General features: G+C 39.8%; 1 protein-coding gene across 5 annotated transcripts; it reads left to right on the top strand.

The window, feature by feature from the left end:
* The first annotated feature begins 499 nt into the window (after positions 1-499).
* On the top strand, positions 500-25,950 carry LOC110951324 (cGMP-dependent protein kinase 2). 5 transcript variants are annotated; one of them, XM_051960042.1, is made up of 20 exons: positions 500-638; positions 1,034-1,144; positions 2,081-2,446; positions 4,441-4,607; positions 6,634-6,747; positions 7,642-7,747; positions 9,405-9,468; positions 9,617-9,694; positions 10,945-11,039; positions 12,875-12,943; positions 13,982-14,080; positions 14,177-14,324; positions 14,790-14,926; positions 16,223-16,312; positions 17,455-17,596; positions 17,701-17,864; positions 20,553-20,675; positions 21,307-21,369; positions 22,225-22,291; positions 23,968-25,950. In XM_051960042.1, exons 2-20 carry the CDS (start codon positions 1,047-1,049, stop codon positions 24,061-24,063), a joined length of 2,286 nt encoding a protein of 761 aa, XP_051816002.1. In that variant the 5' UTR covers positions 500-638; positions 1,034-1,046; the 3' UTR covers positions 24,064-25,950. The 5 variants fall into 5 exon arrangements, with proteins under 5 accessions (XP_051816002.1, XP_051816001.1, XP_051816000.1 ...); XM_051960041.1 differs by having other exon boundaries at positions 1,015-1,144; XM_051960040.1 differs by having other exon boundaries at positions 937-1,144.
* The last annotated feature ends 829 nt before the right edge of the window (positions 25,951-26,779 follow it).

Raw genomic sequence — 26,779 nt, 5'->3', positions numbered from 1 at the left:
CTCTGAATGACATTGGAACTATGCCTAAGACGCTGGGCTTTGGAACAAATGAGACCATCAGCATGTCTGCAGTTATGTTCTGTAATCATTTCCTTCATTATTGGCTGCTGTCTGTAGGAACACCAGACTGTGTTTTTTTTTTCAAGAATTGTGGATAGTGATTAAAAAAATATTTTTTTTGGTTTATTTAGGCTAATATGGCCACAGAAAGACATAGCAGGCAGATGGGTGGTGGACCTTATTTCTGTGGCTCTGAGGCCTGAGCATGAATACTATATTTTTGTAAACGACCTTGATATATTTCAGATAAGGTGATGTGCATACATGGACTGTTTGTAACTTTACAGGGAGTAAACTAGTTAGACATTTATTATAGACTAAAGACCTTAAAACTCAGTGCCTCTCTTTCTAGCAACATGCACTAGGCCACCAGGGGATGCCAAACACTTCCATTTCATCAGCAGATCTACTAGTTAGGAATCATAAGAGATCCCTCCTAGCAGAGATGAGTGTCATTGTGCTTGAGGATGGCAACCAAATAAGAACAGCTGAATTCTAAAGACAGGGCTGAACAGTATCATATAATCAGTGTTCCAGAGCCCGGGGCTAATTTTGAACACACTCCTCAGCTGCATTCTGTAAGTAAACAACAGAAAATGTTCTCTGTTTCAGTACATAGATTTAAAGAGAGATTGATTTCAGACTTATGTAAAGATAACTGACAGATGCAAAAGGTGAAGATGCATTTTTAACATTTGGGTTATACAAGCTATGTTGTGTGCAGTAGCTGTGTTTGTGCCAGAATTCAGTCAACCTAAGACTGTCTGACAGGTTATTATTTCATGTTATGTTACGAATCATAATTAATTGATGAGTGAATGAGAAATGTCTGTCATTTTCTTATTAGTAAAAGGTAAACTTTTTAAAAAAACAAAGCATGAGAGAAGGAGGAGCACCTTGTCTGGCTGCAGCACTTCCTCTCAGACAGTCACTGTGGTGAGTTTTATCTGAAAGCCATTCCTATGGTGGCCAGCCAATGCCTGGCCATGGGCAACGGTTCGATAAAAGCCCCACAGGGCGAGGAGAACAGCTGCCTGGCCTCCATCCACACAAATCCTCCTGGCCCGGACAAAGACAGCCTCAGGTTAGAATCCATGCATTGTACCGCTTGTATTGTGTTGTACAAAGATATACACTACATTTCAAAAGTTTGGGGTCACTCAGACAATTTCATGTTTTCCGTGAAAACTCACATTTTTACTCGTGCTAACATAAAAATAAAATAAAAATCAGCTGTTTCCAGCTATTATAGTCATTTACCACATTAACAATGTCTAAATTGTATTTGTGATTAATTTAATGTTATCTTCATTGAAAAAAAAAAAGTTTTTCTTTCAAAAACAAGAGCATTTCAAAGTGACCCCAAACTTTTGAATGGTAGTGTATGAATACAGAAGTGTATCTGTTTATCTTATCACAGTAACGTGATGGAGGTGCAGGTGGAAGTTTAGTACAGATCAGCAGTTTTTTTGACATTGAATGGTTTTGGTGACATCTGCTCTGCTGATGAAGAGGAACCTGAGGCGGCTGTCGATTAGTTTTGGGACCATACATTTAACTGCGTAATTTAAATATAGAACCATAGAATATTAGACTAATCCCTTTTGAAAAATATTGCAGTCATATAGTGTCACCAAAATAATTTAGGACTGATGAGGGAGTATCATATATTTCCATCAGGTGGGCTGAAACCACAGATTTAAATGCACAATAAACAATTAGTCAACTTCAAAGACTAGAATATCTCACAAACCCTGATACAAAATATTAAAAGCTGATGGATTATAAATGTATACGTGTCCGGAATCAGACATCAGAATCAGGTGGAAAAAATCATTTTTGAGACTATGTTTCCTTCTACGCTTTCCCAGTAGTTTATTGATTGGTCTGACATGTACATGGTCAATGTTTTCCATTTTTAAACACTTCTGGCTTCAAGTGAAGATTGCGGTTGTGTACAGTCGTCTTTGTGAGGCTGCCTTCATGTCGATGTAGTAATGGAATAAAATCTCATCTTCAGGTTACGCATCATCCACCTAGAGGAGGAGCTGGAACGTCGGGACCAGGAGTTTCGAGCCCAGGAGATTCAGATACAGATCCTCCAGAAGGAACTGGAGGCCAAGATCTCCCAGATTGACAAGCTCCAGGATGCTATTGGCTACAACAACACTGTAGGCCTTTCTCCAACAGTCATGTGCCACCACCGAGGCTGCCGCTTCAGCATCATCAACCAGGGTCCGAGTCGCTTCCACAGGGTGGCTGTGGAGGTCCACCGCCGACTGAAAGCAAAAGAAGGTGTTTCGGCTGAGCCCACCTCAGAGAACTTCTGCGGAGGGTTCAGAGTGTCACACGTCTCCATAGCAAAGGCCAATCGCAAAAACTCACAGTGAGTTAAAAGGACACTCGTAACATCTGTAGTTTCACTATGTAACTGACTAAATATGAAAGGTGCGTCAGGTACCTTATGCGTAATTACCACATTACCATATCAAGCTCAGAAGCTGGTTCGTACACTCTTTAGACTCAGATGATCCTAAAATCCTAAACTGTTGTTTTGACTCGGCAAAACATCGTGAAAAACTACACACTGGACACCCAACCAACTGTAGCACAAACGCAACACATTCAAGAAAAAATTAAAAGCTTAATTTTAATAGTTGTAGCTTACTATCTCATATTGACAATAAAATGTGGCCCTATAATTATTGGAAAACAGATATTATACTGTATTCTGTCACCTAATCAGAAAATTCAAATACTTTGTTTCTGTTCCTGCAAGTCATTTTTTCATCATACTTTGTTGCCTGGTTTGCTTTGAGAGCTACCACCAGACAGTACCTTAGGATTTACATACACATAAAACCTTTGATAGCTTGAATGCATTTCCTGTGCGTGAGTTCATATGAATAAGGAACTTAAAACGCCTCTACAATGCTGACATCACTGCAGTACATTCTCTCTGTTGCATGAACATGGATGATAGCACTGCTTTTTATCACAAGATGATGACATTACATCATCAGGACATCTATAACTGATTGATTATTTACTAAAGCATGGAAGTCCACATTCATAATAATACATTGCATGTCACTCAGTACAAGCATTCTGTTTACTTGTAGTATTGCCAGGCTCATTTCCTATTGCAAGGGAACAAGACACTGCAGAAAATGTCAAGCAATACTATCACTCAAACTAGAACTATTCCATCAACAGAACACAGTCTGATCTTCAGTTACACAAAAAGCCGTCCCGCTGTCATTCAAACAGCGATCAGCTGCGATCAACACGAACAGAATATAATTGGCAGCAGGACATGAGAGCTCTGGCAGGCTTTTGTAATACCTCCCAGATCTAAAAGGCTTTATTAGCATGGCAGGATAATAGAAAGACACATGGAGGGAAACAAAAGGCTAGAGGATCTAAATGCATGGTCTGTGTCATTACTGCTTCAATTACACAACCTATGCGTTCCGTCTGCTCTCATACCCAATTAACAGCCTCCTTTTCACTGAATGCGATACCTCATCATCTGTGTGATGTGCTAATCAGGGGCGCACACAAACACGCACTCAGGGAAATGTGATGAATAAATTGAAATAACTAAAATTAGTGCAGTGGCTTACACCCAGCAAATATATTTGCAAGATTGTATTGGTGTAACAGCCATTCCTGATGTAATAGTTTTAGCACTGATTTTATCAAATTTGTTCTTAAAAATATAAGTACCTCTGATCCAGGGCGTTCAGATTTACCTATCACAAGGTCAGCAGCTAATTTATGGCTTGAAAATCCATTCCTAGACAAACATGACAATGTTCAAATGTCGGCAAAGTAAGAGAATTGTGAAAAATAAACAAATATACAAGAAGAGCATATGACCTTTTGATGAAAATAATTTTTTTCTGTATATATTTGCATAGCTGACACTGTGACATACGACTTTTCTTTTCATTCCTACATGATGAAGATAATTGTCTTTGGACCCATCATGAGCTTTCATTTGTTTGCATCGTGCACAGTTTATACTGAACACTGCGTATGTACAGTGCTGTACAAAAAATGTTTGAAATTTTCTATTTTTGCATGTTTCTCACACTTAAATGTTCTAGATTGTTTTTTTGGTCGTAGGCTGTGATCTGCATTCTGCCTCACCCTGTTCCCAGTGTTTAGCTGCACTGTTTGGTATTAGTAATCTTGCAATAATCTTTTTGAGGTAAAGCTCATTTTATGCTTTTACCCCCTAGCCTTAAGGGTCATGGTTTTGTGTCCTTTCAACTGATCTCTGAAAAAACACCCACACAAATGTGCGATATTTGGCTTTAGAAACAAACTTGACTTTGACTTGACCATGTTTGCTTCCACTTCTTTTCATCCCAGCACCAGAAAGCTCATCAACAATGCCATCATGAGGAATGACTTTCTGAAGAAGCTGGAGCCACAGCACATGAGGGAGATGGTGGACTGCATGTATGAGAAGGTTTACACTGAGGGACAGCTGGTCATCCAGGAGGGGGAAGCTGGAAACTACCTCTACGTGCTGGCAGGTCAGTCCAGCAAAAAGCTGAAAAGCTAAAAATAAACAATTATTAAATATTAGGCTATATTGTTAGTTGGTCTAGAAACATACTTTAAGAAAACTCATTGAGTGACACTGTAAGTCATAAATTTAACACAATGGGAAAACATTCATTTCATCAGATGTTGGTGCTGGTAACGAAGGAGAAACCTGATCTAAACTAAAGTGGTGTTCTGTTCTTGGACTTCTGTGCTAGTCTGATTGGCCATTACAAACATCATGTGAAGCATAAAGAGGTTCATATGTGTACTTTGTAACAGAGCACCTTAGGCCAAAGGTTGATGATCGACTTTGTACTGGTGTCATCAGACCTGTGGCTGCATGGTGAAGAGAGGAGCAGAGCTATCGACTGATCACCAAGCAGACCTCCATCCATCCATTCTCTATACACCGCTTAGTCCTCATTAGGGTCATGGGAGGCTGGAGTCTATCCCAGTTGACTTAGGGTGAAGACAGGGGACACTTGGACAGGTCAACAGTCTATCACAGGGCTACATATACAGACAAACAATCACCTTCGTGTTTTACACCTACATGTTTTTGGACTGTGGGAAACAACCCACATGCACTTGGAGAACATGGAAACTCCATGCAGAAAGATCCCGGGAAGGCCGGGGATCCCTGAACCGGGGATCTTCTAGCTGCAAGTGCTAACCACCAAGCCACTGTGTAGGCCAGGTAGACCTGATTAACCAAAACATCTAATGACTAGGAATGTCCCTGGGATCTTCAACTCCCACCTCTGGGAGAGCATCTCCTGACTCCCAGGAGAGTATGGGGACAGGGAATCTGAGTGGGCCATGTTCGAAGCCTCCATTGCAGAAGCGGCTGTTAGGAGCTGTGGCCAGAAGGTCACTTGTGTGTCATGGTTGCAATGCAAAAACCCGCTTGTGGACACTAGCAGTGAAGGAGGCCATCAGGCTGAAGGAGGAGGCTTTCTGGGACTTGCTGGCTCAGTGATCTCCTAAAGCAGGTACACGGCCTAAAACCTGGGTGTGGGAGGAGTTCAGAGAGAATATGGGGAAAGACTTTTTTTGGGCCTTGATCAGGTTCTGGCAAACAGGTCAACACCTCAGGAAAGGGAGGCAGGACTTGGCCCAGGATGTGTACAGCAGGGTAGGAGAACTGCTGACCCAGACAGGGGACATTGTTGAGATGTGGCACTTCAAGGAACTCCTTAACCCAGTAATCATGTTCTCTGCTGAGGAGGCAAATCCTGAAGATTCGGGGGAATCTTTGCACATATCTGTGATAGAGGTTGACAAGTCAGTCAAGAAACTCCTCGGTGGCAAAGCACTAAAATGGGATGAGATTTGCCCTATGAAGCTGAAGGCTCTGGACGTTCTTGGACTGTATTTGTGACATTTTTCTTCAGTGTTGTGCGGGTTTCAGGTACTGTACCTGTGGAGTGGCAGAAAGGGATGGTGATTCCCATTTTTAAAAGGGTGACTGGAGAGTGTGCTATAATTATCGAGGTATCACACTACTCAGCCTCACTGGGAAAGATTAGTACTGAGTGTTGGAAGGGAGCCTCCAACCAATTGTCAAACCTCGGATTGAGGAGGAACAATGTGGATTTCATTTCCTTTGTAACTTCAAAAATAACTACAGAATATAACAACAGCACCAACCTACACACCCAGAATGGCAAATTTTGCTGAAGATTTGGATCACGCAAAAAGGCAGCCCTGTTTGGTAACTTGGTCAATGATAGCTGCATTTAAATGCTCCAGTAAAATAATTCCTTCATCACTATGTCAGAGGGCACCATTGCTACATCCTGGGTGTATCCAAAGATGATTGTGATTGGTTTACAGAAATTCCAGACATAAATGGTGTAAAAAATGGAAAAGAGATGACTGACAACAGAGTAAATTGCCACTACTTTAGAGTTTTACTTATCTTGTAATGGCAAATGTTTTCCAAAACTGACATGAATCCATCCAGTGATGTAGCTGATAAAATGTTTAAGCTATATTGTTATTTCCTCACAGAGGGCTTGCTGGAAGTCATCCAGAATGGGAAGATGCTGGGTGAGATGCGTCCTGGCACAGCATTTGGGGAACTGGCCATACTGTACAACTGTAAGAGAACAGCCACGGTTAAAGGTGGGTGATGGCAACACTCCCCTTTGACAAGACCAAAGTGATCATGGTTCTTGATACATCTCACCTTTAAGATTACATACTTGTATCTTGCATGTATTTTCTTGTGTTGGGGGGGCTGTGGCTCAGGTGGTCGAGCGGGTCGTCCAATGATGGAAGGGTCGGCGGTTCGCTTCCCGCTCTCGCCTAGTCTTGTGCTGTTGTGCCCTTGGCAAGACACTTCACCCGCCTTGCCTCCAGTGCTGCTCTCACACTGGTGTATAAATGGTGGTGGTTGGAGGGGCCGTAGGCGTGGATTGGCAGCCACACTTCCGTCAGTCTGCCCCAGGGCAGCTGTGGCTACAAATGTAGCTTACCACCACCAGAGTGAGAATGTGTGAGTGAATGAATAATGGGTCCATTGTGAAGCGCTTTGAGTGGCCAAAAAAGCGCTATATAAACCTAATCCATCATTATTATTGTGTGCGTTTGGCAGTCATATCTACATCAGTATTACCTCCTGGGTGTATGTGTGTTCACAGAGGGAGTTATTGAATACTCTTATTACTCCTAAAATACTCATCCATATCTAATGTATTTTATGATTGTTATAATATTTCTATGCTTACAAAAATCTGTGACAAGTAAAATAGATTAGTGCTGAGAATTTTTTTTTGTAAATGTAAATTATTTGCATTTTGATAATGGCTAAGACAATGACAACCTAATGAACAGGAGATTTGAAATCTTACCATAATCCTTGATCAATTATTTGTTTGTATTCCAGGCTGTAGAGGTATATGTAGCTCTGTTATGCAATGTACCATAAAATTATCCACTATTATTTATAAGGACCCTTAACTGCCCCCCACAGTCATCAGACAGTAACAAGTCATTAATCATTCCACTCTCATCCAGCTGTGTCCCAGTCCCACATCTGGGCCCTGGACCGCCAGACCTTCCAGACCATCATGATGCAGACCACACAGGCCAGACATGAGGAGTACTTCAGCTTTCTACGCAGGTACAAAGGAACTGACGGAGTCTGTTCATCCTCTCTCAACATCAGGTGTTGTGAAGGGGTTGGGAGGATCCTCCAAGAAGTTTAGCTGCAAGCTGCTGGATTTAGTCTCTGTAGTTTGAGATCTGTTTTTAGCATGGGATTAGACTGTGGTCAAATGTTTGTGAGTGACCTTTATTCAATTCAATTAAATTTTATTCATATAGTGTCCATTCACAACATATTTAATCTCATAGCACTTCAAACGGTGATGTAAAGACCTTATGAATTTTAAACAAAGAACAGAAAACCCAACAATCCAAAGTTGCCTGTGAGCAAACAGTCAGCAACAGTGGGAAGGAACTTAAAGACCTCCATAACAGGGAGGGAAACTAAACCTCTGACAGAACCAGGCGCAGGGAAGGCAGCCATCTGCCTCGACCAGTTGAAGTAAGAGTGCGGATGTGGGGGTGGAAGTTAATAATACAGATTTATATTACGTTTTGTTTACTGCTAATTCATATAATTATACTCCTGCTTTGATTGTGAATTGTGAAATAGGAACATTTGTGTATTTTTATTATTATTATTACTATTATTATTATTAGTAGTAGTAGTAGTAGTAGTAGTGGTAATCAAAATTAGTTAATCAACAAAAGTAGATGTTGCTGCCTCTATTGTTTTCAATGTAAACAAAGCATCAGAGAAAGTGGGTCCACTGCCTGTCTCATGAACACAGGCTGTTTGCTTAGACTAAGGTGGTCCTGAAAGCTCAGTGCACTCCACAAAAAGGTCAAACAGATGCAGCAAATCAAATGTCTTTACCATTTTGAGAATATTTGCAGTGTTCACAAAAATCACTGCAAAGCATGAAAACACCTGTAATCTACAGGCTGGTGGGATCAAAAGTAACTGGCTGCAGAGTGCCACTATTCAATATACAACAGATGCTGTCAGAAATCACCCTAAAGATGAAGGTATTTAGTTCTAGTTCAACATAGTGTCATTCAAACTGAGCTAATGTCTCCTTATGGTTCTCCATCTGCCGATTTTTTGTGTGCTCTGAAAACAAATCTAGAGTATGTACACAGGGAAAAGGGCAGGGAGAAAAGAAGGAGGATTAGAGGTTGGGGGCAGCGGGAGCAAGACAGATGGTAAATCTAGGACATACGCTAACTAGCTCAATATCAACAATCTTTGTTCAGAATCACATACTTCACTTTTAATGGGAGAAGTAAAACAATGATATTCCTTCCAATATTAGGTGGCTTTCAAATTACAAAATGCCTGTCATGTTTGGTTGGGTCAGGTTTTAAAGATGCATTTGGCAGGTCCAATCAGATGTGAGTTTAGAGCTGAACAAACATAGACAGTTTTTATGTTTGAAACCAGCACAATCTTACACTTAACTTATAGTCCATGTTAAACCGATATATGTTAAAAAAAAACAACATATTGGGCGTACAAGCACAGATATTAATTCATTTCAATTATTCTACCAATGACAGTAATGTCACTATTGAAGAGTTGTTGATAATATAAATATGGATTTAATAATGACAATCATTGACTTCGAACATCTGAAGTATGTTACCTCTAAAAACCATTTATAGTCTCCTGCTAATGAACCAGCAGCTGTATCAACATTTGTACTAAATGTTTGTATTTGTTCTTCTGCAAGTGTGTCACTGCTCCGTGAACTGCCAGAGGAGAAACTAGCCAAGATTGTTGATTGTCTTGAAGTGGTGAGTATTTCACCCACTTCAATTCTTTCTTGGTTGGTCTTTCTTATAATCTTCTCTTGATCTAATTATGTACAACAGCTGCATCTGAATAAATAATTCAAGTTGTGTCTAAATGAACAAGTAATTGACTGAGCTTCCTTCTTTTCAGGACCACTTTGAAAAAGGGGAGTATATTATTCGAGAGGGTGAAGAGGGGAACACCTTCTTTATTATTGCAAAAGGAGAGGTGAGATATCTTCCAAACATGTCCTCTAAAAAAAGTTTGTTTGTTTTTTTTCTGTAGGAAATTATCAACACTGAAATTCAGCTACAACTCTCTCTAGGATAAATCTGTTACTCTTCTTTCTGTACTTGGACAGCAGCTACTGCAGTTCCTAACACATCGCAGACTTACAAAGATCAGGTATAACATTATGAAGTGAATTCAGGTGAAGTGAATACCCCTGATTATGTCTTCATCATGGCACCTGTTAGTAGGTTGGATATATTAGGCAGCAAGTGAACATTTTGTCCTCAGAGTTGATGTGTTAAAAGCAGAAAAAATGGGTAAGTGTAAGGATTTGAGCCAGGTTGACAAGGGCCAATTTGTGATGGCTCGATGACTGGGTCAGAGCATCTCTAAAACTAAAGCTCTTGTGGGGTGTTCCTGGTCTGCAGTGGTCAGTATCTATCAGAAGTGGTCCAAGGAAGGAACAGTGGTGAACCGGCGACAGAGTCATGGGCAGCCACGGCTCATTGATGCATGTGAGGAGCGAAGGCTGGCCCATGTGGTCTGATCCAACAGACGAGCTACTGTTGCTTGCATTGCTGAAGAAGTCAATGCTGGTTCTGATAGAAAGGTGTCAGAATACACAGTGTATCACAGTTTGTTGTGTATGGGGCTGCATAGCCGCAGACCCATCAGGATGCCCATGCTGACCCCTGTGCACCACTGCAAACACCAACAATGGACACGTGAGCATCAGAACTAGACCATGGAGCAATGGAAGAAGGTGGCCTGGTCTGATGTATCATGTTTTCTTTTACATCACGTGGATGGCTGGGTGTGTTGCTTACCTGGGGAACACATGGCACCAGGATGCACTATGGGAAGACGGCAAGCCAGCAGATGAAGTGCGATGCTTTGGGTAATGTTCTGCTGGGAAACCTTGGGTCCTGCCATCCATGTGGATGTTACTTTGACATGTACCACCTACCTAAGCATTGCTGCAGACCATGTACACCCATCCTCAAGACCGCTTAAACTCGTTACTCTCCTTACACTACCCTTCATCTATTTTTTAAATTTCCTTCAATTAGAGCACACTAGTTTAATATAAGCTCATCTTAGATTTGCAAATCAGTCTTCAAATTGAAAAATGTCTTTAATATCTGATTGAAATGAATGTCCACAAATAGCAAAAACAACACCAAAAAACACTAATAAGTACAAGCACAATCACTGCTGTCACTAATCCTGTTTTCTTTTATCTGCAGGTCATAGTCACTCAGAGCACAGAAGGCTTTCCTGAACCTCAAGAAATTAACACCTTGGGAGTTGGAGACTACTTTGGAGAGAAAGCTCTCATCAGGTACAATCAACAAAAGACAGAGTAGAAGACTTTAAATCAGACACATTTTACAGATACACAGATGCACACATTACATTGGATTTCACAGAGATTTGCTTCTCTTGGAATCTGCCCAATCTCTACTGTCTATTTTACATTAAGTTATCATTAGTCTTTAAAAGGCCATGTCTTATGAGTTTTTCAGTGAAGATAAGCAAAAAACGGTCAAAAGAACCAAAAATTTGATAACTCGAAAGAGCGCTTGAGTAATTCAGAATTGCACTTTCATCATGTTGAATGACTGAGAAAAGGGAGATTAAACAGAAAATGCTCAAAATTAAATCAGCTCAGCAGCAAAATCCTAGGTTTCCCATTATTCCCATTAAGGACGAGGTTAAGCTAGGAGACAACAATTCTGACCCTCACAGTGACAGATGTTTGGTCTATGAATAACAAAAAGGAGCACATCAGACTGTTAAGAGCATCTCCAAGCAACTTAAGTGGTTGCTTCAGTTTATTTTCTCAGGAAAATGGCTGAATGGAAATGTACTGGAAAAAATAGCTTAGCAATCCTAGTTAGCTCCTCTGTCTTGCAGAGCTGCATCCTCCTTCACCTCCCTCCAACCTGCATTCAGACCAGAAACAGGACAGTCTGTTTCCTGAAGAAGTTAGAATAAAATTTAATCCCAGCACTGCAAGTCTGTTTTCAGTCTAAACAAAGGGAAATCTTCAAGGAGGCAGTCACATGTGACAGCAGCACTCTACTGGGGGGAAGATGTAACTGTTGCAAAAACCATCAGGAGCCCTGGTTGATTAGGGAAGTCCACTTGCTCTTATGAACACCAACCAGATCAAAAGAGCAGCCTGTCCCTGAGCAACAGCAAAGAAAAACAACTGTATGAACAGAGACTCAAAAACCACTTTGCTGAAAACAAGGACCCACAACGCTGGTGGCAAAGCTTTATGACCATCCCAGAAAACAAGTAATTTCTACAAACAGTTCAAGGCCAGCAGCAGCCTACTACTACATGATTTATAGAATCTTAGGTATTTTTTAAGTATAGGATAATATAGAAATATGTGGTAGAGCATTGGAAAACAAAACCAAAGGTCTGAGAATATGGTGCTGCTGAGTTACAATAACATAAGAAAAATATGTCTAAAAAAATCAGATTGAGAGGATATTTATACACTACCGTTCACCCAGACAATTTCATGTTTTCCATGGAAGCTTGCACTTTTATTCATGTGCTAACATAATTGCACAAGGGTTTTCTAATCATCAATCAGCTTTTCAACACCATTAGCTAACACAATGTAGCATTAGAACACAGGAGTGATGGTTGCTGGAAACGTTCCTCTGTACCCCTATGTAGATATTCCATTAAAAATCAGCTGTTTCCAGCTAGAATAGTCATTTACCACATTAACAATGTCTAGACTGTATTTCTGATTAATTAAATGTTATCTTCATTGAAAAAAAAACTGCTTTTCTTTCAAAAATAAGGACATTTCAAAGTGATCCCAAACTTTTGAACCATAGTGTACCTGTGAAATATATGGGGCATGTTCCTGAAATGACAACAGAATACGCAATCACCAATGATTGGTTACAGTATTATAGTCTTAGAGGAGGCATGGGAAATATAATCCTTCATATAGTTGCAGTCACAAATAACTAAAAATACAAGCAAGTCAGACATGTCAGTCACAAGATGCAGCAACAGGAACTGTGGAGACAGAAAGTCATGCGTAGGGTTCCGTTTTTAGCTTAGAACAGAGAATTTGAAAAGCACATAACAGTAGTTATAAACTGTGGGTTTGTGTCTGACTGTGATGTACATGAATGTTTACAGTGAGGATGTTCGCTCAGCCAACATCATCTGCAATGAGAATGACACACACTGCCTGGTGGTGGACAGAGAGTGAGTAGCTGGATGTTTTTTATGTGGCATGTTTTTAGGTGGACCCACAACCACAGCCTTTAGATCTAATTTAATTGGATGTCTTATAATAGATGGAAATTTCTAAGTTAATTTCAGTGATTGTATTTAAATCTGCTGCAATCGCTAAAAGCCACTGAGTGAAGATTGATGTGTACAATAATGACACAGCTCACATTGCTTTCTGCCTTCACTGGATTAGGTCTGTTCTGGTGTAGACATGTACACAGATAGTTACAGACAGCCATAGACATGTAGTTGGTATTAGGTTAAAGTCAGACTGTCTGTGCCTGCAGATTTGTGACATAACATTAATTTAACATAAACATAAATTCTCCAAGTGCACAAGTGTCTATGGGCACAGTAGTGCAAATGTTCAGTAACAGTGTGTATTCACAGAATACATAAATACTGTGGACTAAAAAAGTAGTACAATAACAACAACAACGTGATCGTCCTCAGCTGTCCATTGTCTTCTCTAGTCTGCATCAGTCCACTTGGAGGATGGAACTCCCTTGATGAGTTCTTTTTCATTCACCACACACAGGATAATACATTATTTCACGTGTTATTCAAGAGCAATTAAGTTGATCAACCCAGACAGTACATAGTCACATTTACAACCCAATAGTTTGGGTTTAGTTGCCTCTCAACTGAATAATCACCTATAGAGGAACTGAGTGCAGTGGCTTTAGCAAGAACACTACCATGTACAGCTGTGAACCTGAGTTAAAATATATTTGTAAATATTTTACGGATGCCTCAGTGTGGCACAAAGAGAATTTCTCCTTGTATGATCAATGTAGGATATATAGCTTCTTTTTTTTTTTTTTTAATATTAGCTTTGAGACAGACATTAATTTTTAAGGGTTAAATCAACACCAGGGGGGGACATTAAAATACCATTCATTACCTAGTTCTATTTTTTCAAACTATTAAGAAAAAATCTAAAGCTATTATCACTGTGCATGCCCACACACTGTAATCAAAGTTGTTCCTGTTTTTGCCCCTTGATTACAGAAATTTCAACCAAATGGTGGGAACTTATGAGGAGCTTCAGGCCTACCTGAAGGAATACGTGGAAGAGCTTTCCAGGAGTGATGAAAGAAGAAATGCCCTGTAAGTGAGCCGTGTCTGAATGACTCAACAAACAGTGTTAGAATAGTCTAGGCGTTACACCAAGGGTTTAGATGTAACCATGTGTCCCTTTCTCAGGCCCCACTCACCTCAGATTGACTCTGCAGAGGCCGTGGAGCTCAGGAGGCTCAGGGAGAGGCTCGCTGTCCTGCCTGTGCACCAGCCTTTCCAGGAACTGGAGGTCATCGCTACACTGGGCATGGGAGGATTTGGACGAGTAGAGCTAGTAAGCTGCAACAACAGCATAGCTTCCTAAATATCACCTTTCACTGTTAAATTCTGCTTTATAGTGGACATCATTTAAATGAACTTTGTTTACTGTTACTGCCCAAGCAAAAAATGCTTTCAATGCATCAAACAGAAGAAATTGTACTGATATGCATATCTCTAATCACTTGCATCATGTGATACGGTGAAGGAGAGCCACGAAAGTCCCAAACTGTTACATAGATTTACTTAGGCTTCCATGAAACCTCCAGTGTCTTCTACAACTGGCTGTTTGATGACTTGCTGTTGGGTTGGCGTTAGGGTCTAAAATGAGAAAACACGATATTCCAGCAATGAATTACTTGATGCATAAAGTAGTAAGACTGGAGACAGATTATTTTGTAGCCCAGAGTAAGAGTCAGATTTCGTCCCTGATTTTTTGCATCTTTCTCTGCTAAGTCTGCGCCTCTCTGCTGTTTCTCAGGTGAAGCTGAAGGACGAGGACACCACGTTTGCTCTGAAGTGCATCAAGAAGAAGCACATTGTGGACACCAGGCAACAGGAGCACATCTACTCTGAGAAAAACATCCTTCAGCAAACAAACTCATCTTTCATCATCAGGTGAGCTTGTTTGCTATGTCTAACATAACACATTCAGGTTTAGTTCTAACGCTGCCACCTAAAGATGAGATTAGTTTTGGATCTTAAGTTGATTTTCACATTCTAAGCTAGTGGAAGCTTTTAGATGGTGAGTAGAAAGGGTATGAAAAAGTTAGCAAAAGAACCAGTTTAATACAAAACTGGAGCTGCTCAGTGTGTTGGTTTCTCAGTGGAGTTGCTAAGGACACTGCTGGGAGAATGCTGCTGACCCAGCTCCCAGCACTACATTAAGATTTATCTGGGCTATGGCTTTAAAGAACAAAGGCCGTGTGTAAGCAGTCTGTTGACTGTCACTCAAAGAAAAGTTCAGCCACAATCCAGTGCTCCACTGATCCTACACTCCATCTGCCACATAGTTCCCTCTCATCAGTTCAGTGGTTGTTTATGGCATTTCCAAGAATCTTAGAATGCAATAAGGTTGTGGGCCGTACAGTTTAGAAAGGGCACTGTTTCAGAGCAGTATGAGCTGTTGTCATCTGCACTCTTCCCTTTTTTGGTGCTTGTTTCTATACCATCAGAAGAAAAAACTGTTTACTATCAGAAGTTATAGGCCTGTTGTTGCCATCATTATGATATTTAGTTATGTTTTAGCACTACGCTAACAATACAATTTATTTTCAACCTGCACTATTACCAGACACAATTAGGTATTTAGTTAATTTGGTATATGTTTCAATTACATATACTGCCTGTCCAAAAAATGTTGCCACCTGGATTTTAACTAAACAAATAGGTAAATAGGTAATTGAATGATTACTGCAGTGATGAATATGTTCATCAACTTATTTAACCCTAGCTGATTCAATAAGTAGCTGCTCATTTCTTAAACAACCATGCCAGGATTCACGGGGCTCAGTGTGGTTCAATGAGTGGTTCAGGGAGTATGAGACATCATTTTCACACATGGATTGGCCACTACAGAGTCCAGACCTCAGCCCCGTTGAGAATCCTTGGGATGTGCTGGAGAAGACTTTGCCTGCCATCAATGCAAGATCTTGGCAGAAAATTAATGCAACTCTGGACAGAAATAAATGCTGTGTCATTGCAGAAGCTCATCGAAATGATGCCACAGAGAATGTGTGTTGTTCTCGAAGCCAAAGGTGGTCTGATGAAATCTTAGAGTGTGCAACTTTTTTTTGAACGGGAAATATATGTGACTTAATGATTTATGTGTTTTAGTTTTACTTATAAAGTAGATGTATTTCTTTGTGCTTTTAATGTAACATGGTAGCTCACATGGCTGTGCCTGTGTTTCAGGTTATTTCGAACATTTCGAGATGATAAATATGTTTACATGCTGCTCGAGGTGTGTCTCGGTGGGGAGCTGTGGACTGTGCTGCGGGACATGTGAGTGTAGGTCCTTTCGTTAAATCCATTCAACACCTACACATGTAAACATCCAGGAACTGTTATTTAAAGAGTAACACACTGAAAAAGTATTTCATTGCCCTCTGTGGTTGAAAGTTTCCAGTTGTTGCCATCTGTCGCTAATAGCGGTGTACAGTATACTGACACATTATGAAGTATGGCTCTTTATGATTGCAGTAAAACGGCAACAGGATTTAAGTCACTATATAAAACAGCACTGAGCTTTATCATTACTTTGGCAGCTTCAAAACGCAGCCCGTGTGAGTGTAAACCAGGGGTGTCAAACTCATTGTAGTTCAGGGATCACATACAGGCCAGATCTGAAGTGGGCTGGACCAGTAAAATCAGACCATAATAACCTATAAATAACCGCAACTCCAAATTTTCCCCATTGCTTTTGTTCAAAAAAGTGCAAGTACATTCTGAAAATGTTCACATTTGATGAACTGCCTTCTTACAAAGCATTATGAACAATCTGAAATTTCTGAAGAATAATAAGTGCAGTTTCAATAACATTATGCCTCAGTTTATCATTTACACAGAACAATTTACAGATAACACTATGTCTACAAAGGCACAAAACTCTGAGTGACAGATATCTAAAACTGAACAATATAGTATTTTACTGTATGATCAAAACAACTTCTTATCATCTAGAAATTATTTGAAACTTACAGTTTTACAAATTTACAATTTGTAGTTAATGCCTTCTCTAATTTTTAAATTTTGCAAAGTCATCCTGCAGTCCAGATTAGATGCTCTGATTGGCCAGTTTTGGTCCACAGGCCAAATATTTGACACCCCTGGTGTAAACAGTCCATTTGTAGACTTAAGGAAACCACAGTCCACCTTAGAATCCTACTGAAATGACGGTGCAGTTACATAACAATTGTTATGCAGAAAACAACCGTTGCAGCAGAATACCATGATGTCTTTAACAGAGCTCCAGTCAAACCTCAAAGGATGGAACACCATGTGGAAAACATAGTAATGAACATGACATGTTTTAAAAAGGTTCTCCCAACTCGTGTTCATGCCTGTAACCATACGTTAATCTGCACTGTGTATATTCATAAGATGTATTGTGTCATTAATGAGGTGGCCTTTTTCTAACCTATCAGGAGTTATTTTGATGAGCCCACAGCAAGGTTTTGTGTTGGCTGTGTGTTGGAGGCCTTTGATTACCTCCACACTATGGGTGTTGTCTACAGAGACCTGAAACCTGAAAACCTTTTACTAAATGCAGAGGGCTATGTCAAAATGGTAAGTCACTTTTCTAAATATTTGTCACATTCTTTTAAGAGCGTTTTGCATTCTGTGTCTGCCTTATTTTAATACGTATTATTAATTCCTCTCTATTACCACAGGCAGACTTTGGCTTTGCTAAAAAGATTGGCCTTGGAAAAAAGACCTGGACATTCTGTGGGACTCCTGAGTATGTAGCCCCAGAGGTCATTATGAACAAAGGCCATGACTTTGGGGCTGATTGTTGGTCATTGGGAATCCTCATATTTGAACTTCTAACTGGCAAGTAAGTCAGGAAGATAGAATATTCTGAACTGTTAAATCTTGCACTTCTTGAAGAGCAAACTAAAGTGATTAGCTTTTCAAACTCTTAGGTTACTGTTTGAACACTTTGGACGTCTTTCATAGGCGGATGGAAGTTTGATACAGCTTTACTGAGCATCATCAGTTAACTGCAAATTTCATGAATGATGGCAGATTATTTGAAACGGACAAAGTATGTAGGTGGTGAGCAATGCGGGTCTGTGCACTGAGCCTAGTAGTTGACAGGGACAGGATTAGTTGATGCCTGATTATTGAAGTCTAGATAGTCTGACTCACGTGTTGTAGGATATGGGTATCTTCCAATACTGGCCTGTTACCCACTTTGCTGACTATGCATATGGTCCACCAATATAAACATCCATGCACTATACATCACTTAATCTTCATTAGGGTTATAAAATGGGCTGACTAAGTGAGATCACACTGCTCTCAACACAGCTTGTTATCATTAACCCTCCTATTACCTTTAAATTTACTAACATCTTTTATTCTTTGGGTCAGCAATTTAAAGCTGCTGTCCGGAGTTTCCGTTTGCTTTCAATTTATGTATCATTTTTTAACAAAGCTTAAATGTGTTAGTCTAGTTCGATACTATAATATAAAGTTAGTATAACGCGATATGAAAATTTATTCCTGAGCTCCGCCTTCCTCTCATAGACCCCCATGTTATTCCAAAAAGCGCCGGTTGCTGCCGACCAATCAAGTTCGAGCTTCAGCTTTGTCATGCTGTCAATCAACGGTTACGCGCAGAGCCAGCAAGCCCATGCAGAGGTGGGCGAGCTACGCACTACGCAACCGCACGCACATTTGTTTTGCTTGTGGAGGAGAGAGCATCAGGGCTCAGTAACTTCCAGAAAAGTTACCAATCCCACGGCTTGTCAGGCCAAGAGACTGCAGGACGTTTTTTGGCTCGGGGTGCTTGCGTCGCTCCCCGACCACGGCCTCCATAGCCCGCCTGACGGCTTCGTTTAGATGCCCGACCTCTGGAGGAAGATGTTGGGGCGTCTGGGACATACTCTTCGTCAGAGGAGTCATGCAATTCTGAACTCTAGATAGAAATAAATAAACAATGTAACATATATACACGCGTAAATGCACTAAGTTTGATAAACAACGTCATCGAGAGGGATACACGAGTGTAATCACATATTGAAACTTTACTAGTTCGTCCTAGCAGATTCATGTTATTTTGGTATTAGGACAAGTTAGACTCAATACAGCATTCTAACGTAATTCCTTTATTATTTACTAAATGTACTAAATGTAGAAGAGTGGAAAACAGCAAAACAGGCGAGATGCTGCAGCACTCCGGGCACTTCTCTCATGTACTCCGCGCTTGCACAAATAAAGGGGCGAAATCAGAGGGGAGGGAGGGTGGGACCAACAGTGTTTTGGGAGACGCTGCGATTCAAACTCCGGACAGCAGCTTTAAACCTCCAGAAAATTATTCTAATCAAAAATTTTCCCTAAATTTATGTGCCAGGATTTATGTCTGTTTGTAGACTACCTAAATAGCCCTTTTCAATAAAACAACCCCCCACCCACTCCCCTCATACATCCAGAGTACCTGGTACGCGATTATGGAGACGTTTGCAGATCACAGTAAAATCTCACTGACTGACCTAAAATTGGGGGGAAAATGTATGTTTTTGATGTTTTAATGACTTTATATTATTTCAAAGTACATATTTTGTTCTCTAAAACATTTGGAATGAAAAACTATTTCTGTTATCGAGAAAAGTAACATTTATTTTATCTGGGATCAATTTGACTAGGAAAAACGGGAACAAAATCCAAAAATTCAGGGCCCTAAAGATTTAGTGGCCTCAATATCATCCAAAAGAACCAAAACAAAATAGTGTACAATGTACATATTTCTTATATGCTTCATACAGCTAAAAGCTTGGTGTCAAATTGACCCCAAAGAACATTGATGTGTAAAACAGGACACTGAAAACATATCATCACATTTATTTTATGTTTACCCTGTTGCCCCCAAATTAACCTAAAAGATAATAGGAGGGTTAAACTGTTTGCTACACCAAACATACTGTAGGAAGGCAGAATCTGGTAGGCTTATGGTTAAGGCACATACCATATCATTGAAGTGGTAGAGTTCAGCTATTGGCTGGAGGAGCTTTGCTGCATGTCGTTCTTGGCGATCAGACACTGAACTGATGGATAAGAATCTAAATATCTCTGTGTCTAAAACTTTCTATAATATTTATAGCATAGAAGACATAGAGCGTTTTATCAGGTGGACTGACTAACTAGCTATTGCTAGCAGCTATATTGTGGATGTGCTTGGATACAGTGAGCAGTCTCTTTATTGCATTGTGGCATTTTAGTATTGAGTAATAAAGGAATATGTCAGCATCTCTCATTCTTACTGACAGTGAGTTTCAGGGATGGATAGCAGTCTGTGTTAAGTGCAGAGCGGAACAAGGTTAGCCTACCTTTCCATTGTAAGACTGGAAACAGGAGGAAACAGCTAGATGAATAGATTAATATCGATCTTCTGATTTTGTTCTCAAAAGGAAAGCAAATAGTAACATTTCTCAAAATTGGGAGCTCATTCTTTTAAAAAAATAGTGGATTTTGTTTTATTGTTTTGTGCTTCAGGTAATATGAAAAGCTGTTTTTCTTCCAGCCCGCCCTTTTCTGGCTTAGACCACATAAAGATTTACACCATGGTCCTCCATGGCATAGAGAAAGTGGATTTTCCCAAGAGGATAGGCAAACGTCCAGACGAACTCATCAGGAGACTCTGCAAGTACGGTGAATCACACAACATTACCAGATGTGAGGATAATAAATACTGTGCAGTGAATGTTTGAACAGAGACAATCACTAAGGAAGGAGCCCACCAGCCAGTATCCTTTAGGAGAGGACTGGGCGAATGTGTTGCAGTGCTGGACTGAGCTCAGACCTGGGTCATTTGACATGGGTCATATTCATGTGTTACATTAATGTGTTTATTATTCCCCGCCTCCACGAAGTGGAAAAGGAGGATATAGGTTTGGCCTCCGTCCGTCCGTCCGTCCGTCCGTGCTTCCGTGCATCCGTCCGTCCGTCCGTCCGTCCGACATGAAGGGGACAGCTTTTCTCGGAAACTATTACAGCTAGGATTACGAAATTTAGTGTGTAGCTTCACACCATGGACACCTTGATGAAGTTTGAAAATGAGACCTGTGCGATAATATTTAACAGAGTTATGGCCCTTCATCACTATTTTGGATATAGACTCATAGACATCACATGTGGCGGGGGATATTGATGACCATGTCGTCTTGTTAAGTCATGTTTTAGATTAATTTTGTCATGTGTCCTGGTTAAGATTTGCTTGTTGTTGTTATTCTGCCTGACACTGAACCAATATAAACATATCTTTCTATTCTTGTCAGGTTAAATCCAGTTGAGAGGCTGGGAAACAAAAAGAATGGTATCATTGACATCAAGAAACACAAGTAAGTTTACAGTCCAAGGGACACAATTCCTTTTTTCCTTTTGGATATTTTTAGACTGCGTTTCAAATCACGTCCTTACAGTAGCATATAGGTGGGCTATAGTAGTTACTTTTAATATTTCATGTTAAGGTTTGACTGTCATGTTTGTCACTATTGGTAGTCTTTTGATTATTTTTTATTATTATTAAATATGTACAAATCAAGTATAGCAGCATTGTTATTAAGCCATTTAAGAGAATACAAAGAAATTATTTATGAGGAATGAACACACCGAGACCCAAAGAGGAAGAATCCGCTCAGATGGGGTGCCTGAAGTTCGGGTAATTATTCAAAGCCACCTAAAATTACAATATGAGAATTACAGTTGAATTATAGTGAGGTGTGTTCATGATAACATCAGAACCAAACTTTAAAATGAATCAAGAATGAAAAACAATAAATGAATAACTCAACATAGATGAGGAAATACAGTCTTATCTCAGTGATTTCATTTAGTGGGAAAATGTTTTAGAGTACATATAATACAGCTTTTGTGGTTTCACTTCTTTTATTAGTTTTGAAGATTTTAGGGGCGAGATTCCTGCATTTCAGCTTTGTGTGTAAGAATTACATTACAGCAAAGCTCATCATTTTGTTTTGCCAGATGTGACTAAATGTTGTATTGTCTCCGAATATAAAAGCTGAAAATAGTAAGATTTTTTTTTATTCATTTGTGAATGTCAAGCCAAAGTGTTTGTATTACAGTGCATGAGAATAACATATGGTCTGTACTTTTAATCTCGTTTTTATGAAATGTGATATGAATTAGTGCAGTTATAAAACTAGTCTAACTGTGGCATTTTGTTTGTTTTGTAGGTGGTTCCAAGGATTCAACTGGGAGGGTTTGAGATGTCACAAGCTGCTGTCTCCACTGAGGAGACAGGTGAGACTTAGAAGCACAGACAGCTAGTCAAGTTTAACAAATTGTGAGCTTTTATGTGGAAAATAGGGACATGAATTAAAAAGAGAATGTTGTGTACATGAGGCAGTAATATGGAGTCAGCTATGGATTAGTTTTTCATAATGAAAATTTAAATAGGACATTTTTTTACCAATTTGAAAAGGAATATAATGACTGGGTGATCATTTGCTGATGTTGACGCAACAACTGTAAAAAGCAAAAGCGAATACAAAAAAATATCCCCTTTTTAAAGTTATTTTGTATTGGGTGGTGCCATACATGGGCTGGTCAAAATACAAATTCTTTGTGTGAGTTCAAAGTTACGGTAGAACAGTGCTTTTGAACATGTTTCTTTATCATAGTCCACAAGTTCTTGATGGGATTTATTTCCAGACTTTGCAGAGACCAATCTAAAACCTCAATTTTAGCCTAATTTAGTCATTTCTGTATCACTTTTGATGTGTATTTGGGGTCATTGTCTTGTTGGAACACACACCTGTATTCAAGATCCATTATTTTAGACTGTATTTTAGACTTTCCTGAAGAATGTGGAGATAATCCTCTTTCTTCATCATTCCATTTACTGTATGTAAGTCACCAGTTCTATTGGCAGCAACACAACCCGAGAGCATAAAACTACCACCACCATGCTGGACAGTAGGTTTGGTGTTCTTGGGGGTAAGAGCCTCACCGTCACTCTTCCAGATATATTTCTGGTCATTATGGTTAAATAACTGTCTTTTATTTCATATGACCAAAGAAATTCCCTTAGAAGATCTTTTCTTTGTCCATGTGATCAGCAGCAAATACGAGTCAAGCTTTAAGATGTTGTTGCTGGAGGAAGGTCTTTGTTGCGTGGAAGCCTCTCACCTTATGGAAATGTAAAACTCCTGTGGATACTGACAGCTGTGTTTTAGCAGCTTCTAATTTATTGCAAACCTGCTTTTTGGTGATTCTTGGTTGATTCTTGACCATCCTGACCAACTGTCTCTCAGCAGCAGGTGATAGTTTGTGTTTTCTTCGTGGTCGTGGCAGTGACACAACCGTGCCATGCTCTTTATACTCATAAACAATTGTTTGTACAGCTGATTTTGGGATCTGTAGCTGCTTTGAAATGGCCCCAAGTGACTTTGCTGACTTGTCTAAGTTACTAATTTGTCTTTTCAGATCTTTGCTGAGCTCTTCAGATTTCCCCATTGTAGTGTTTGTGACTGATTGTAATGAGTGTGTGAAGTAGTCACTAATTTTTTTTGGCTCAGAGGAGTCACCAGCTGTAGTCAATCGTAATCATTCACATGAAGTTAGGGCTAGGTTTAGAGTTAGCCTCATTTTACTGTAGAAACTGTGAATCTGTGTGCAGCAGCTTATCTGTTTGGTTGTAGAAAAGCATTTAGGTTGGCTACAGTCACAATGACACGTTCAAATATTTAAATTAATTATTGAAGTTACTGTGATTGAGTCAAAAAAAGGAAGGCGACTTTGTACAGTACAGGAAATGTTAAGTTACGCCTTATTAATACTTCAAAAAGAAAAATGTTCAATGGCTGCAGAAGTTGTGTTTCTCTCTTTTAATTTAAGAGATTGCCCAGGAGAATCAAACCATACAAGTGAAATCATCGAAAATCCAGTAATAATTAATATTTTTATTGTTTCTGCAGCTGAAGGGGCCGATGGATCACAGTCACTTCGACATATTTCCTCCGGACACAGAGGATCCTCCTGATGAGCTGTCTGGCTGGGATAAAGAGTTCTGAGGACTCTGATAACAAAGACTTAAAGCATTAACTGTGAATGAAAGTTGAGACTGAACAGATATCCTTCTGTGCTGAAAGTACAGGGTGGGGAAGCAAAAATGTCCTGTCAGGTAAAAACAACTATAAATGAGTATAATGTTTTTATTCTTTGGAATTTTGAACTGATTTCTTGAAGAACACAAATTTAAAGCTTTCAGAACATGTTTCTTCAATCTGTCCTCCATCAGCCATGAAGAAGGCCTCGATACAGCCTCTGAAAGAGGCAGAGGCCCTCCTGATATCCTCCTTGGGGTAGGCCTCCCATTCCCTGGAGAATGCAGCCTTAAGTACATCCATATTGGCATGAGGGGTGGCATTAGTCCTCAACTCAATGGCGCCCCATCAGAAAAAATCCAGGGGGTTTAGATCTGGTGAGCTTGGGGGCCAAATGCCTTTGGGCCAGAAGTTCACCATACTCTACTCACAGAACTTTTGAACCTTGATTGATGTGTGAGCAGGAGCCCCATCTTGCTGCCACACATAGTTGTTGTCAAGGTAGGTGGCCTTCAGCCAGGGCAAAACGGTGTATCTCAGAACTTTGTAGTGCACATCAGCCCCAATTTTCTGATCTGGCTTGAAGAAGTAGGGGGGCATCTTATTGCCATCTGAGCCCAAGACTCCCAGGACCATCTGGAGATCTCTTGGTGCCCAAACTGGATTGTCTGGCATGCTGGATGTGGCGAATGGTCCTCTCACTGATGCCAACAATCTTGGCAATGTCCTTCTGAGGGATTTGGCCATCCAGGACATCACAAACCCTATTGCGTTTTGCTTGTTGCTTGGTCACTTCACAATGCACCAAGGTCTGACAAATACTAAAAAAAAATTGGTTAAAGGTAAGGAACTTTGATTTTAATTATTGTTTTGATTACCCTCATCGTTTGGGCAGGACATTCAAATTTGTCAATAGGACATTTTTGCTTCCCCACCCTGTAGAGTACATTCCGGCCAGACTTTTTGCTTAACCTCTTTTTTATAAAAACAAATAAGCATCATTACAGTCAGATAAATTACACCAAGGTATACTGTCGGTCTGTATTGTGGTCTCCTTCTAGATACAATGACATACATAGCAGCCGCACAGTGTTCAATCAGCTCGACACTGAGCGACAAGAGCCATGACAACATTAAAAGGGCAGTTCATGAGAATTGGCAAAAGTCCTCCATAGAGATGTAAAAAACTGATCACAAGCTGTAACAAACTTTTACTTGCTGCTGTTGCTGCCAAGGGTGGAAAACCAGGTTTAGGGGGGCAATTCCTTTCTCACAGGAGTGATTTAGCTTTTCAATAAATCTCCAGAAAATGTATGTATTTATTTCATTTAAAATTGGCATTTTGTGTTTTGTGAGTTATATCTCATGTTAGATAAATATAAATATTAGTTTGATGATCTGGAACATTTAAGTGTGAGAAATATGCAAAAATAGAAGACATCAGGTAGGGGAAAAAATCACACAGCACTGTATCACAGATCCTGAAATTCAGAGTTGCTATAATAATTGTTATTTGCCAAGTAGAATTGTGGCTCAATTTTTTTTTGTTTAACCCTGAATGCTGATACGATAGTAAAGGGATCAGAACATCCGTCGCAGAATAGTTTATTCTGGACCTTCTTTATTAAATGGCAATTAAAAACTGGACCAGGTTTTAATCCTAAGAACGGCCTTAAGAGAAGCTTATCCCCCTTAATCAAAATATCATCCTTTGAACCTAGGAGGGTCCGTGAACGAATTTCTGTGCATATTTTGGCAACTGGATTTTTCGTTCTGAAACGGGTATTGAAAAACAAAAAAATGAGTGTTAGTTGATTTTTGTTTTAAAATGCAAAAATTAAAATTGAAATACAAGGCATTTTTCCTTTTCATGAACAAAAAGGAATATATGAAATTTTTGAAAAAATGCTTTAATTTTCATTTTATATTTTGAATAGCAAAAATATAAAGTCAATGAGACAGAAACGAAAAAAGGTCAGTTTTTTCATTTTCTGAGACCGGAAGTGGTCATATCTATGTCTGTTATTGTCTGCAACCCCATTGTAATGTCAAAGCTAGCCCTTAACAATGGCGAAAAGAAAAGTTGATTCTGAAACAGAGCCTCTCAAAGCGATGGGAGGCTGAGTTTATGTATGTTGACATTGCCGGTAAAGCCATGCGTCTCATTTGTGGAGCTAATGTGGCTGTAATGAAGGAATTTAACCGAAGATGGCAGTTTGAGACAAAACATCAGGACAAGCTGAAAAACCTGCATGCAGACCAGAAACTACAGAAAGTAGAAGAGTTGAAGAAGAATCTGACATCTCAGCATACGTTTTTCACCAGAGTGAAAACACAAAGTGAAGCTGCTGTGAAAGCAAGCTTTATTGTGGCAGAAGAGATAGCCAAATCAGGCCATTTACTAAGGGAGAGTTTCTGAAGAACTGTATGCTGAAGGTGTTCATACAAAAAGCAGATGCTGGAAAATGTAAGCCTGAGTAGAAATACAGTTGCTGATTGGGTTTGTCAGATGGCTACTGATTTGACAACACGGTTGACTGAAAGAACCAAAGAGTTTATTGCATACTCTCTTGCTGTTGATGAAAGTACTGACATGACGGACACTGCACAGCTAGCCGTCTTCATCCGTGGAGTGGACTCCGATTTGAGCGTTACAGAGGAAATATTGGATATTAAATCGATG

Source organism: Acanthochromis polyacanthus, chromosome 15 (genome assembly GCF_021347895.1).
Source record: "Acanthochromis polyacanthus isolate Apoly-LR-REF ecotype Palm Island chromosome 15, KAUST_Apoly_ChrSc, whole genome shotgun sequence".
Taxonomy (NCBI): domain Eukaryota; kingdom Metazoa; phylum Chordata; class Actinopteri; family Pomacentridae; genus Acanthochromis; species Acanthochromis polyacanthus.
This window is presented reverse-complemented; position numbering and strand designations above follow the sequence as displayed.